Below are 15,683 nucleotides of genomic sequence, written 5' to 3' on the forward strand. Positions count from 1 at the left end.
TTCCACCACACCCCGCTCTTCCATCACCCCACACATTAGTGGTTCTCAACCACACATTTCAACTTCCTGAGAAACTTTTAAGAATACTGACACCCAGGCCCCACCACAGTCATGCCACAGGGTCAGATTTAGTAGGTCTGGAGTGGGACCCATTCACCAGTATCTTTTAAAGTTCCGCAGGTGATTCTAATAGGTTGAAAAACACTACTATGCACTAGCTTTTTAAATTAAAGATTTTGAACCCTTCTTATTTAAATATTTGCCCTAGGTTTACTGAATAGATAGAGAGGCAATTGAATACTGAGTTGTCAAGCGCGTTCCCCCTGAGTAAGCCACATGATAAACCTCCACAGTATCTCTAGCTAACTGTTGTCCATAAATTGGACACTTTGAGCACAGGAAAGCCCAGCATTGCTATAACTAATGGGGAAGGTCTCAGAGTGCTTCAGCTTAAAGAAACGAGGCCCTTTCAAATGAAAAATTGAGGTTTCAGTCCAAAAGAGAATCAAACCATTTTGTGGCATTCATTTCCCCACCTAAATTAATACTTTCATTTTAGAAGGAAAATTTAGCTGAAACACAGTAATCTGCTAAAATTAAGGCATCAACTTTCCCATTTGTGGCTGCTCTGCTCTGTTTCTGTGATGCCTTCAGCTGTGCTCCTTCTCAGTGAAAGCTCTGATGCCTCAGGCCTCAAGAGTTCACTGACTCCAAAACCGCTTTCAGATCCTCACATCTGCTTAGAACCATCTAAGACTTTTTTCCTCCTTGTATAAGCAAAATCTGACCACTCATGTCCCAGGAAAGTACAAATTGCCACACCAGAGGGGGTCAGTGCTAGTATCCTGGCTCTAGTATGAAACTGGACATGGAAAGGGGGCCCTGTCAACACATGTCCAGCAAAAAGAAGGGCTATTAATCTGCAAAGAAACTGTTTTCTGATCACTCTGGTAATCAGCTTATATCCAGAAGCAAAACATTGATTCTGGGTGTGTTACTTCCTAATCACAAATATTACCCTTGATCATAAAATTATAAACGTTTTAGAATGAAAAGCTGACCAATGGGCAGCTGGAAGGTTGGTTTGTTTGTTTGTTTAATCTTTCTAATTGAGAGGTCCCAGGGCACTGATAAGAACCCATTAATCTGCATATAACAACAGCCTCTTTTCCACTGTTTGTGGGGAAGAAGGGCAGCACCATGGAATGAGCCCAGGCAGTAGAGAAATAGAGGATTGGATGGAATTACAATTTCCATCACTTACTAGCTGTGTGTCCTTGCATGTATTTGATTTCTCTGTCAATTCACTCAGCTTTAAAAGGAATTAGTACCTAACCTATAGGGTTATTGGGAGAACAAAGAAGACAATGTATGTAAAGAACCAGTTAGGGTGAAGGGGGATGCAATAAGTGATTGCTCTTGGTATAATCAAAAGGTGGGGTTATCTTTTCTCCCTTATTAGAAAGACCTTAAAGAAATATATCACTGTCTTTTCATCTGTCACATTGGACCTCAAGCCCCTCCACCCTTTCACCATCTCTCCTCCCCTTCTCCCTTACCCCTCCTCTGCCTACAAACTGGGCAGACATTGCGAGGTGAGGACCAAGGCATGGCAGGAAGCAGCTTAAAATGCAGAAATGCAGGGTGAGTACAGGTTGTGATGTAAAAAGATGCTGCCTTATGCTTACCAGTGAATTTGATAAGGAAAAATATCTAACTTAAATCAAGCATTGGAAAAGATGATACTATATCTGATGGAAATCATTGACAAAGTTCTCAGATGCCAGGCAAAGTTTGTCTGTGTTTATATTATAGTTAGCCTAAAGCTGCTCTATTTAAAAACATACACATTAACAAATAGGTTGTATTATAGATCTGGAAGATTCTTCAGGTCAAGGAGCTGACAAATGTTCACCTCTGATTACACCTTCTTTGCCCTTGGCATTTGTGCTTATTCTCCTCCTCTCTGTGTAGTGTGTGGACCGAGGAGGCTCAGTGCACCTTGCTGAATGCATCCATCACGGAAACATTCAACTGCTCCTTCAGCTGTGGTCCGGACTGCTGGAAACTCTCTCAGTACCCCTGTCTCCAGGTGTACGTTAACCTGACTTCTTCTGGAGAGAAGCTCCTTCTCTACCACACGGAAGAGACAATGAAAATCAATCAGAAGGTAGGAGCTGGACGCGCACTGCATCTCGTTCACCCCCACACAGCTCCGCACCGTTCCATCTCTCTCTCTCAAGTTCCCCTGCGCCAGCACTTCAAAGGAAAATGCCACTAGGAAGCAGGCCCTTCCTCATCCAGTCACAGAACTCACTACACTACTTGACTCTCTTTATTTTCTGTGCAAGTGGTGGTCAAATCATTCCCCATTTTGGAATAGTGAAGATTTAGCCTTTACTTTCATTTAGAAGGGTAAACATTATATCCTTATTGATACACAAATAGACTTAGTCTTTCAAAGCAAATGTGCAGTTTAGTCAGAGTTGTACAAGCCAAGAAAACAAGATATTTGTCATATACCTGGGAACCACGGGGTAAAACTATATTTTGCTTTTCCACGGTCACTGTCACTTCGTTCCGTGGTCTTGGAGATGTAACTTAAGCTCTCTGAGCCTCAGTATCCTTTTCTCTAGAAATTTAATAACAATGACCATCTTGCAAGGTCATTCACTGTGAGGATTAGAACAGAGTATGGAGAGTGCTGAGCAGAGCACAGGTGAGACCTTCTACCCATGGTCACAGTATGTGTGCCTGTGCATATTTCTTCACATGTGTTATGTTCATAGAGGCTGAATTTTCCAGCACTAACATATTCAAGTCCACATGGTGGATGCTCAATATGTATTGTATTAAAGCTGCACATAAAATTTGCATTTAAAAGGTCTGGGATGACTAGTAAAGTGTCAGTAGAACCAACCTGCCATTATCAATTTTAAGTTAAATACATTGTGTTTTGGATTTATGGTAGCAATTTAGATGGCCAGAGTACTTTTCATATGCCAAGACAACCTGATACCATTCTCCAACAGGACAATTGGCTCTCGTGTCACCAGGATGCAATTCTCACAACTCTAGCCTTTCTTGTAAAAACTTTTCATTACAATTATCAGCACTTAAATGATACAGATTATATGTATTGAAAAAAATGCAGTAGCTGCAAAGCTTGACACTAGAACATAGGATTCGTTTTGTGATATAGTAACAAAAAGTAAGTAAACACACCTTACATTTTGGTTACAGTAACTTAAAAGAATTCTTGCAAATATCTCTGAGGACACGATGTCTGCTCTGATTTCCTTTTGTTTGTGGTACCCACAAACAATACCAGTCCTAACCCTATTCTACAAATATACATAGCTTAGTTCTCCCACAAAGTATACGTTTTTCAAGATCCCTGAAGTCAAGTTTTTAAATCAAAACTGACCTGTAATGATGAATGTCTGTAAAACTCTCAAATCTCCAAGGAATTGGAAATTGGCCAAAATTGAATAGGCATCAAAAAGTGGGACATATTTCCATTTTCTCGTTTTGACATTTTATCACTACATTATGAATGCAGTATGAATGAATGCAGTATGTAAGCTATAAACCCTATGAATGCAGTATGTAAGCTATAAATTGGGACTGAACCTACCATGGAAAATCTCAGTTAAAATTTTAGGACCAGTATTCTGTCTGCTGTCAGTATGATACTAGGTCATTGTTTGGTTTATTTACCTTGTTTTTAACTGTAAAACATGCAAGAAATGAAAAAGTACAGCTCAAGCACTTGTTATAGAGATTCCCCCACATAACCACCATGAAAGCAAAGAAATAAAACATACCCTGCACTGCAGGAAATCAGAACCTTGCAGTTCTGGTGACTAATGTTATTAAGTACATTTTCATTTATTTATTGGCATTTTGAATATCCTTTTTTTTTATAATGTCTGTTGAAGTCCCTTGTTTTCTATTGAATTGATTCTATTGGATGGTTTCTTCTTAGTATTCATTGTAGGAATTCTTTAAATCTAGATATGAACCTTCCTCAATTGTTGTGTTGCAAATACCTTCTCCTGAAATGAAAGGTGGCCTTTTCACTCTCTTAATGATGTATTTGAATGAAAGAAGTCTCTAATTCCAGTGCAACCAAACCTTGTCAATATTTTTCTCTTTTCTCTTTTTTTCTTTTTCCTTTCTTTCTCTTCTTCTTCCTTTCTTTCGTTTTCTTTTCTTTCTTTTTTTCAAACGTTTGGTTGCCCTGCTGTCTGTTTAAAAAGTCTTCACCTACCCTGAGATCATGAAGTCATTCTCCCAAATTATCTTCTAGAAATGTTATTGTTTCTCCTTTCACATTTAGAGTACAATCTGCCTGGAATTGATTTTTATGCAAGAGTCAAGTTTCTAGATTTCTTTTTTATTCACATGGACAATCATCTGTCCAAGTCCATGTATGAAAATACCACCCTTTCTTCACTGGATTATTTTTATGATCCCATTTTCCCCTCTATTTTCTTGGAAGTTATGTGTTCTGTCACTATTCTTTTAGTGTTTAACTAGTGATTACAACTTGCAATCTTGACTAATCAAGGATATTAAAACATTTTAACTCCATTTATTCTCTTCTCAAGTTATATACTATCATCATTTTTATTCGATATATACTTTAAGCCCATGAAGATATTATTATTGTTTTTGTATATAGTAGCTATCTATTTAGATGTGTCCACATCATTTTCCATTTTCTTATTCTTCATTCCTTCCTTTATCCTTGGTCCAGGTTCACTTTTTCCTACTTCCTGAAGAACACTCTTTAATTATTCAGTGCAATATCTGCTCTAAAGAAATCTCTAAGCATTCATTTGTCTGAAAATATTTTCATTTTCATTCTCAAAGTATATATTCACTGAGTATATAATTCTAAGTTGGCTGTTATTTTATTTCTGTACATTGAAAGCATTCCATTTTCTTCTGGTGAGCATTGCTACTATTTGGAAATCAGCTCTCAGTCTAATTGCTACTTCTTTGAAGGTAATTTTGGTCTACTTTAAAGATTATTTTCTTTGGTTTTCTACAGTTGAACTACTATATGCCAAAGTAAACATTTATTTCTATTTAGCCTGCTTAGTGTTCCCAGGGCCTCTCTCCCTCTTCCTTGATGTTCTTTGTCAGTTTTAGAAGGTTCTCAGTCATTATCTCATCAAATATTATCTCTGCTCTCATTCTTTCCCTCATCTCCTTTTTGAACTCCTACGAACTATATGTTAGGTATCTCATTGTATCCCCTGTGTGTCTTCCCGTCTCTTTTGTATTCAATATTTTCCCTCCTTTTGTCTCTCTGTGCTTCATTCTAGGTATTGACCTACCTTCTGATTCACAGTTCTTTCCTCAGCTCTGACAAATCTGTTAAACCCATCCATTGAGTTCTTAATTTCTCTTATTGTATTTTTCATTTCTAGAATATCCATTTGGATCTTATTTATAATTTCTAGTTTTCTGCAGTATTCTAATTCTTCTCTTTTAAATTCTTCAACATAAAAGTAAAATTGTAGTTATTTTAAAGTTTATTTTGATGACTACAATATCTGAAGCCCCTATGTGCCTGTTCTATTTTTTTTTTTCTTAATTGTTTTCATGTTGCATTGTAATGTCTGGTTATTTTTTATTAGTTGTCAAACATCATATCTGCAAAATTATTTATAAAAACAATTTTAAGCCTAGGTTGATGTCATGATGTCATCTTTTCCAAAAATTATTTCCATTTGCTTCTGCAAGGCCCCTAGGTGCCATTCATGATCACCTTATTCTGACTACATAAATTGAGATATTCAAGTTTGAACTTAAGTCCCTTTGAGGACCTATCTTCTTCAGGTTGACCATTACTCCTAGGATGCAGCCCTTAACAGTCCCAGCCCAAAGGAAATAGGGGGTCATCAGGGCCCCCACTTGATAGGTTGTTAATGATAATTCCTGCCCCTAGCTCTGCAAGGCTGTCAAAAATTCCATCCAACCTTCTAGGATCTCAGCCCCCTTCTAGAATCAACAGACACTTCCAGGGGAAAGAAAACACTAAACAGCAGGATCACCTTCCTGGCCCAGTAGTTCTTCACTCGCTGGTTAGCGGTCCTCTGCCTTTAATCAGAAGTAATACGTGGAAAATACAGTTATCGCCATGTCAAAAGGTCACTAAACCATGATCTTAATGTAGCATGAGAAATATACAGGATATTCCTGGGGAGAAAAATTAAAATATTCTCTATCTTGACCTCTCCTTCTTGTTACTATTCCCCAAGCTCACCAAAAATAGTAGTCTTCCCCATAGTTACCAATGAATGGGCATGGTTTTACTGAGATACATAAGGCACTACTGACAATGTTTGATTTGGGACAACAGGAGGCAAAGGTATATCAGTCAAGCTGTCTGCTTCTTTGTAGAAAGATATCCAAAAGGATTTTATTTTTAAATTTTCACACTCTCTCATATATTCTTTTTCTTTGGCTTTTAAACTCAGTGACCAACCTCTTGTCCATATTACAACTGAAGCTGCTTCAGCTGATAAGCTGGCATGCTCTTGCGGAGCAACTGGCTGACTAACAGTCTCTAGGAGCTGCAAGCAGGCTCAAGGGCCCCTGCCTCTTCTGGCTACAAGGCTGTCACAGGAATCATAAACTGTGGCTGAGTATTAATTCACTATGGTTGTTAAATTTCTCAATGCTGATCTCCTTTGAGAGTTTAAAACCTTGTTTACCCACCAGGGATCCCCAAAACATGCCCATCTGATTTAAGAGAGCATTAAAAATGAATCTTTGTGCAAAACCAGAAAGTATATCCATTTTTGGTATGTAGTATACTACCATATATGTGGTATTTTATATATCGCTGTCATGAGGAAGACAGCTATTTTGGATGGAGGGTAAATTCTATAAATTAACCAATTATTTATAACTCCAGACTCAGCATCACCCCTCATTTTGTCACCATTCTGAAGCCTTCTGAGCTCTGCACATCCAGAGAGTATACATATCTGGACTAGAATTTCTCAGCCTCGAGGCTATTAACATTTGGGGTGGAATATTCCTTTGTTGTCTGTGAGGGTAGGGTGGAGACTTGTTCTGTACACTGTAGGATCTTTAGCAGCATCCCTGGCCTTTACCCACTAGATGACTAGCATCATCTTCCCTCCAAGTGTGACAACTAAAAATGTCTCCAGACGGTGGCAAAACCACTGCTCCAGATTTTATTTAGCTTTTAGCTTCAATGCTGGGAGATTCTATAATTTTAATCAAAGCTTGTAAACACTGAGTTCCTTTGCACAGCATTTGGTAGGGTAAGGATAAAAGGGAAGAAAATAAAGTGAAGTTGAGAATCTAAATGGGAAAGAAAGAGGGGCCCACATTTATTAAGTATCTACTATATACTATATGCCCAGCACTATGCCAAGAACTTTATAAAAATCATCTCATTTAATCCTGACTAAAACCCTACTCCTAAAGTAGTAATAGCCAAATTTTATCAAGAGCTTAAAATGTGCCAGGCACTGTATAATACTAAATATTTTACATGAACTCATTTGTTTAATTACAGCATCAATCTCACATATTAGGTACCACTGTTATCTCCACTTCACAATAATGAAGCTAAGCTCAGAAAATGAAATAATTTTCCCAAAGTCACACATTCACTAATTAGGTCTGAATTAAAATCTAAGTCTCTTTACCTAAACATGCTCTCTCTTAAAAAGCAAAACATTAGCGTATCCTCTTGAGAGAGTAAAGATAAGAGCTTTAAAAAACTCTAAATTCTAAGAAATATTTTCCTTCTGATGGTATATTTTAGTGAATAGGTGAGAATCCATGCCATTTCATCATACTCCAAGAGGTGATTAGGATCAAGTAAAAGGCCATGAACTATCAGTGATCCATAGGAACAGTCAAGGTTGTATATTCAACACCAGTTTACACAGAATGGATATTAGATAGAAGTGCACCCTGAAAAGATGGGAAAAAACATGCCCAGAAATTTGACATATGACATCCCCATAATCAGCACCTTAAATTTAGGGATATTTAAATTAGAAATTTCCTGAAACTGCCTATGGACCATAGATTCAGAAATGCTTCTGTGATTGACAAAGTTTAGTCACTGCTCACCAAAACTCAATTATGGCACAGTTAAGGGCATCTTTGTGCAGAAATGAAGGGAAGAATGTGTCCCAAAACAGCTTGCACTGAGCATCAAGAAGAAAAGCATGGGGGCTTCCCTGGTGGCGCAGTGGTTGAGAATCTGCCTGCCAATGCAGGGGACACGGGTTCGAGCCCTGGTCTGGGAAGATCCCACATGCCATGGAGCAACTAGGCCCGTGAGCCACAATTACTGAGCCTGCGCGTCTGGAGCCTGTGCTCCGCAACGAGAGGCCGCGATAATGAGAGGCCTGCGCACCGCGATGAAGAGTGGCCCCCACTTGCCACAACTAGAGAAAGCCCTCACACAGAAACGAAGACCCAACACAGCCATAAATGAATAAATAAATAAAAATTTTAAAAAAAGAAGAAAAGCATGGAAAATGAACCTACTCCTTTCCATTGCTGAGAAAGAGGATCATGGTGAAGGGCAAGGTCAAATTAGATATCTAACTTACTCAAGGGCTAACTGGATACATCGTGGACCTGAGGGCTCCATGGCTTAAGCTATTGTGGGTATTGACTAATCCTGTAGCTCCACATGGCTTCTATTTCATTAGTGGATTTCCTAGGTCTTTCAAGCTTCTCCTCTACTCCACATCAAGCAGTAATGCCACAATAAATGTAAAAGCTCTGGGAAACACAGAAAAGGAAAACCTCTCTGGAGGAATCTGTGTCTCGATACTGCAGGAAACTATGGTACATAGCAGAGTGTGAATACTGTTTTCGTCTCCTCTACCAAACATTTCAAACAGTCCCACTTGCCAAAATCAAGCAGATATTAGAAGTGCAAACTAAAATAGTCTAAATTTTGTGGGATTCGCTTTTTTAAAAGTGATGGTAAGGAGCAGGAAGTCTCAAACAAGAATGAAAATACCATCCCAGTTTACTCTCTCACCTCCTCTGTCCATCACTAATGTTCAAAGAACTCAAAAGTTTAGAGTACTCCAAGACTGCCAGCTGGGGATCTCTACATCCTTTGAATGTAGGGATTATATCTCCTTCTCCAGCACAGAACACAAAGCCTGGCACGTCATACATGCTTAATAAACATGTACACAATACTCATTGTTTGCGGACACTGAAGAAGTCCCATCTGACTTTGGAACCAAGATATTTATGCTTCAATGAGCAGTGTTTTTGTTTTTATCTCGTAGGCATTTTGGACTAGGATGCCCTGGATACCACAGAGTTCTGACAAATTTGTGGCCCACCTCTGTGAAGTGTAGAGCCTTTACTAAGAGCCTTTCCAGCCTCATTGCTGGTCCCATTTCATCACTCCCACCACCCTTGTCCTGTTTCTCTCTAATGATCTGTTTTAAATTGTTTATGTTTTTCATGCCTATACCCAGCATGCAACTTGGTACTTTAGAGACACTCAAAACATATTGATTAGATTTCACCAAACTTAACCCCTCTCTGAAATAAGACACTGCCCTTTTAATAAAAGAACAAATGAAGAACAAACCCTTCCCTTGAGGTGATCCTGAGAATTAATAGTTCCCTTCCTACCATCATAAGGAAAAGGAGGCTGACCAGTGAGGTTATCCAGCCAAATATACCCCTCCTACTGCCCCCACTCCTCCCCACAGCTTTTATTTTTAGGGTGAAGGCCTGTCACTTTTTGCTTCACACATGCCTAGTGAAGCATGGTTAAGCAAAAGCCCAACAGGTACTTTCTCAAAACGTCTGTCCATCACGAGAATAAAAATAACTCTATTGATGTGAAAGATTCTGGAAGAGAGGCTAAGAAAACTTTCAGTTGCTTTCCAAAGAACTGGAGAGAAGATGCAATTGCTAGATCTTTGTGGTAAGGGAAAGGACAGTCAGGAGAAGGTGACAGGATGCAGGTTTTCTCAGCTGGGGAGACGAAGGGTCACATTGTGGGGCCATCTCTGTATTTTCAATACTAAAGAGAATTTAAGGGAGTTGGGAAAGCACAAAGGTTTATTAACAAAATTCAGGATTAAGAAGAGAGATGTGAGGGCTTCCCTGGTGGCACAGTGGTTGGGAGTCCGCCTGCCAATGCAGGGGACACGGGTTTGAGCCCTGGTCTGGGAAGATCCCACATGCCGCGGAGCAACTAAGCCCGTGCGCCACAACTGCTGAGCCTGTGCTCTGGAGCCCGCGAGCCACAGCTACTGAAGCCCGCGTGCCTAGAGCCCATGCTCCTCAACAAGAGAAGCCACCGCAGTGAGAAGCCTGCGCACCACAATGAAGAGTAGCCCCCGCTCTTTGCAACTAGAGGAAGCCCACTTGCAGCAACGAAGAACCAGTGCAGCCAAAAATTAATTAATTAATTAAAATTAATTAAAAATAAAAAATTAAAATTAAAAAAAGAAAGAGAAGAGAGATGAGGGTCTAAATCTTCCCCTGAATGGCTGCCTCAGAGTTTTGCTAGGTTTCTATATCCATATGTTAGGCACAAAAGAAAGAAGGACCTATAGCCATGGTAATATAAATATATATAAACAAATTTTGAGTGGCATTTAAGTGTCTTGTGTATATAAAATTATTATTCATATGTTCCTTTTGTTAAATATCATGCAGTCTAAAAGTTAAATCTTTCCTAGCCCATACCTCCTACCAAGAAAAGAATGATCTAAAAACACAAGGATTTTTACCTTTTCAATCTACATTTCATTTTTCCAACTAAGTGTTGATCACTTACTAAAGTTTTCATTTGTTGAAATGCACTCTCCAAACATGTGATAAAATCATAAGATCACTAAATCTTTACCCCAAATTCATACCAGCCTCAGAAACATACACATGGCTATAGTTTGAAACAAAAACTTAGAATCCTAATGTAGGATTCAGCATAATGTCAAATCTCTTTGGACACAAAAACAAGGAACATGTGACAAGACCCATCAAATAGGACTCTTCCTGTGAAAACCACACAACTAGTAATTTTACCCTCCTTAAAGTTTTCGCAGTTTAGTATGTGGCACTTGTTTAAAGACTTTAGATCGTATGGACAAATGTGATATTCCAATAAAAAATATGCTAAAGAAAATTTATTGATGCTTTATGCATATTCATAATTTAATCTTCACACACCCTGCCAGGAAGGCTCTATTAACCCTATTATATAAAAAAGTTGATTCTGAGAAGCCAAGTAACTTGCTTATAGAAACACAGTAACCAGACCTCTTGAAGACATGTCAGGGGCTTGTGATATTACCTTATATATTCATTAGCACAAAAGAAGGACCCATCAATAATAAAAGTAAATGAATGATTGACATATTATGATAGAATTTTCAAGGATAATAATAGTCTAGTGGGAGCCAGTTTATGTGTGTTGAAAGGTTGTGGGTGGCAAGGTTAGAAAAAGCTAAAAACACAAGGGCAGAGAAATCTTTTCTCTACCAGTAACGTGGAGTTGCATTTCTAAGTGCCTGGCCCTGAGGACCCACACCCGATCATGTATGGCACACACCTCATCTGGCCAGTCCAAACGTGTGCATTTGAGACCCTGATGACTAGAAGCTTTAATAAAGCAGCTCCCTTATTACAACCTTGCTAGATGGTCTCAAAAGTAATGTATATCGCATTGTATTTGGAAGAATCTTATATAGTGACAAAATTATTGTCACTGGCTGATAAATGTTTCTCCAAAAAAAATTTAAAAGCCAAATCAATTCACAAGAGCATAAGAAAAGAAAAAACTCCATTTTTAATGGAATTCCATTTTTATTGAGACCATTTCAATAACAGTACTGTTAGCCACTAAAACTACTACTATAAACTTTCTTGGCACCAAAATATAAAGAACCCTGATGCATTCATACGCTAAATTGGCTCTTTTTTAATACAACCACAAATGACTTCTTTAAATTTTTTTAATGTTTTTTGAATCAAAGCATTAAAAAAAATTATAGACATGATCTGAGCAGTGCTGAAGAAGGAAAAATATAAAGGTATCCCCTTACTGCTTTAAACTCTTTCAATCCAGCATCCAACCAGTAGAAAATGTATCATGGCAGTCATAGACCAATTTTCATACTAAGTTATAACTCACTGAGAAATTCTGCTTTCTTGGAGATACTTTCAGACCCTTAATGTTGTGCTAGTACCAGCTCTCGGCACTAACCACATTTATGAATGTACTCATATTTATTCTTAGCTGATTAAATATGAGGGTGTCAACCAGCCCTTGTATGAGAATATTAAGCCTTGTTTATGATAAATGTCAGCATGCTCATCCTCCATTCTTAACTAATTGAAGGATCTTCCTGCTGTTTATAAACAAATAATCCAGTGATTACAGCACAGTGAAAAAAAGCAAGTGCCAGTATACCCACTAATAAAGTCAGGGGAAAGAGTCATTCAAACATACTCCATTAGCAAAACTCATTCCATTTCTTTTATATTTTCTTCCTGTGAAATATACAAATCTAAATTGGTTCTGGAATTCCAGGGACCTACCCCTAAGCTCCCATCAGTATAGCTCAAAGTTCACCAACAGCCCACCTCATCTGTATCTCTACATACAGTTGCGTGAGTTGTGTACTGTACAATCCTAGGGGTACCAGTGACATTGTAAAACTCATAGATGTCAATATTTAAATCACAACTTATAAACTGGTAATAGCAGTAAAATATGTGAGGGTTTTTTCATAAAATCAGTGTATTATGACAATTTTTCAACAGAGAATAATACTGTTTTGATGAGGGGGCATAGTTTTCTAATTCACATTAAAACACGAGATTAGCGGTGATCTTGTCACAAACCATTTTAATTCAGGTAAATCAATTAACCATTTGATAATGTGTATAACAAAGGATAGGAATTTTTTTCCTATTGGGAGGCACTTTACCATAAAGAGGGCAAAGACTTAACCAAGGGCCCACACATCTCCCAGAGAAGTGACTTAAATCACTTTCTTCCTAACTTTTTAAAAAGTTAAATGCATTGTTATATCAGTTTTGTCACTGTTCATATACAGACCAAGGAAGAGGTTCACAGAGATTTCATCTCCTCAAAGACTGCTCTATAAATTAGGAAAATATATGCAAAAACATATCCAATAAGTAATAAAAAGAAAAACTACAAAGTTCTTTAATTCCATCTCTATCCAGAGAAGAGGGAGGGAGAAGAGAAGGAGAAAGGAGAACAGGAAGAGGGAATAGAGGGGAAAATATCATAGAGAGGTGAGGGCTGGCGGGCAGGGCAGGGCAGGGAAGGAAAAGAGAGATACAAAGAAAGAAATCAGAGGATGTAAGTGTGTAGGAAAAAAAAGGAGAGGCATATAGAAGAGATATAGCAAGAAAGATAGCAGGTGAAAAAATCAAAGAAAAGTTATTGTAAATTCTCAGATGAGTGCTGGTTTAAGAGTAAACTGAATTGATTCTGCTTTATGTTTCCTTGCTTTATGGAAAAAGTTACCTTGTCAACACTAACTGGGCATGAACCATTTATCACAGCTCTTTATTCAATATCCCTACACTTTTTGAGATTCTTTTTTAGCAGCTCACCAGGGGTATAGCTGTCTTCTTGACTAGTAGCAAGGTGACCAAGGTGATTTGGCTGAAAAAAATGAAGCCAAGCTGAAAAGATAAGAGTTCCCTGAGATAACTGGCAGCTTTTGATATTACATAAACAGCTGTGGACAGATACAAGACAGAAAGGTTGACACTCTGATTCCACGGAAAAGTATGTTCAATGGAGAATAATGAACACTCACCATGCTTAGCTGTGGGAAAAGGAATCCACTGGAGTTATCCAATTGTTTTTTGGAGTCACCTAATTTTAATCAATATTTAACCTATATGAGTGAGCTATCAAAGTACATCTTGGTTGGATACCTAAAAACATTGTTTTTAATCAGTGTGTGAGTTCTTAGGGTTTCTAGAGGCACTAGTTTGAATATGAAAAGAAAAACCATCATGGTTATTTCACAGATCATTAAGTTGGCCTCAATACTCCTCCTAGTACCACACACACACACACATACACACACACACACAGAGTATCTTCTGGTGACAGTTTATCTCATTTTCCACAGTGCTCCTATATACCTAAGTGTGGAAAAAATTTTGAAGAATCCATGTCCCTGGTGAATGTTGTCATGGAAAACTTCAGAAAGTACCAACACTTCTCCTGCTATTCTGACCCGGAAGGAAACCAGAAGAGTGTCATCCTAACCAAACTCTACAGTTCCAACGTGCTGTTCCATTCACTCTTTTGGCCAACGTGTATGATGGCTGGGGGCGTGGCTATCGTTGCCATGGTGAAACTCACACAGTACCTCTCCCTGCTCTGTGAGAGGATTCAACAGATCAATAGATAAAAGCAAAGTGGATGAGATCATTTTCTTTAAAGCTCAAATACTGTTTTCTTTCATTCTTCACCAAAGAACCTTAAGTTTGTAATGTGCAGTCTGTTATGAGTTCCTTAATATATTCTTATACGTAGAGCAATAACGCAAAAGCTGTTCTATATGCAAACATGATGTCTTTATTATTCAGGAGAAGAAATAACTGTTTTTTGTTGGTTGGGTTTTTTTCATAATCTTGGTTCAATGCTGGAACTAGTACTTCCTTCTCTCCTTCCGCCAAAATTGGGCTCAGTTATTCATTTGCCAAGCTTCGTGGAGGAATATAGACAATATCAATGTGATAAGGTCTGTGCTCAGAGTTGTCAGATCTCTTGAAGATATTTCTGCAATATTTTTCATCATTCATTGTTTACTAAAGCTACAGCCAAAAATATTTTTTTTCCTTACTCTAAACTGAGCCCTGTAGCAAGTGAAGGTACCAGATTTCCTTTAGGACTTTATGCATTTTCCTTGTATTTCTACCATATCACTGTAGAGAAGGGGGGAAACCCAGCCAGCTATTTTTCTTTTATTACTTTATACTCATAACTTTAGATTTTTTAACTGATTTCCAAAAAATAAGGTGTTTTACTTAACCAATTCTATAATCTCTTCCTGTGCTTTAAATAGAAAGTGAACAGAGCCCTTTTCCATGTAAGACCCTGCTACTGTGTGAGGAGATAACATTTACAAGGAGGGGCTTCCCTGGTGGCGCAGTGGTTGAGAATCTGCCTGCCAATGCAGGGCACACGGGTTCGGGCCCTGGTCTGGGAAGATCCCACATGCCGCGGAGCAACTAGGCCCGTGAGCCACAACTACTGAGCCTGCGCGTCTGGAGCCTGTGCTCCGCAACAAGAGAGGCCGCGACAGTGAGAGGCCCGCGCACCGCGATGAAGAGTGGCCCCCACTCGCCGCAACTAGAGGAAGCCTTCGCACAGAAACGAAGACCCAACACAGCCAAAAATAAATAAATAAAATAAATTAATTTAAAAAAAAAAAAAAAAAAAAAAAACATTTACAAGGAGTTTCATTACCTGTGAACTGACAATGTTGAATAGATGCTCCGTTACAATCTGGGAAAGTCTATGTTACTCAGATATTTGTGTTAAAATCTTTATTTCATTTCAATTGAACTGTTAGATGGTAAAATTAAGATCCTACTTTCTGGTCAAGACTGGTGGACTGATTTCAATG

The 15,683-nt window shown here is 38.4% G+C and overlaps 1 protein-coding gene across 1 annotated transcript in view; it reads left to right on the forward strand.

Moving 5' to 3' along the window:
• The window catches only part of KCNMB2 (potassium calcium-activated channel subfamily M regulatory beta subunit 2), a 30,148-nt gene extending 15,686 nt beyond the window's left edge, over positions 1-14,462 (forward strand). The window contains exons 3-4 of the mRNA XM_059922029.1: positions 1,975-2,170; positions 14,178-14,462. Coding sequence (XP_059778012.1) covers positions 1,975-2,170; positions 14,178-14,462 — 481 coding nt within the window. The remainder of the gene's footprint in view (positions 1-1,974; positions 2,171-14,177) is intronic.
• The last annotated feature ends 1,221 nt before the right edge of the window (positions 14,463-15,683 follow it).

Source organism: Balaenoptera ricei, chromosome 4 (genome assembly GCF_028023285.1).
Source record: "Balaenoptera ricei isolate mBalRic1 chromosome 4, mBalRic1.hap2, whole genome shotgun sequence".
Taxonomy (NCBI): domain Eukaryota; kingdom Metazoa; phylum Chordata; class Mammalia; order Artiodactyla; family Balaenopteridae; genus Balaenoptera; species Balaenoptera ricei.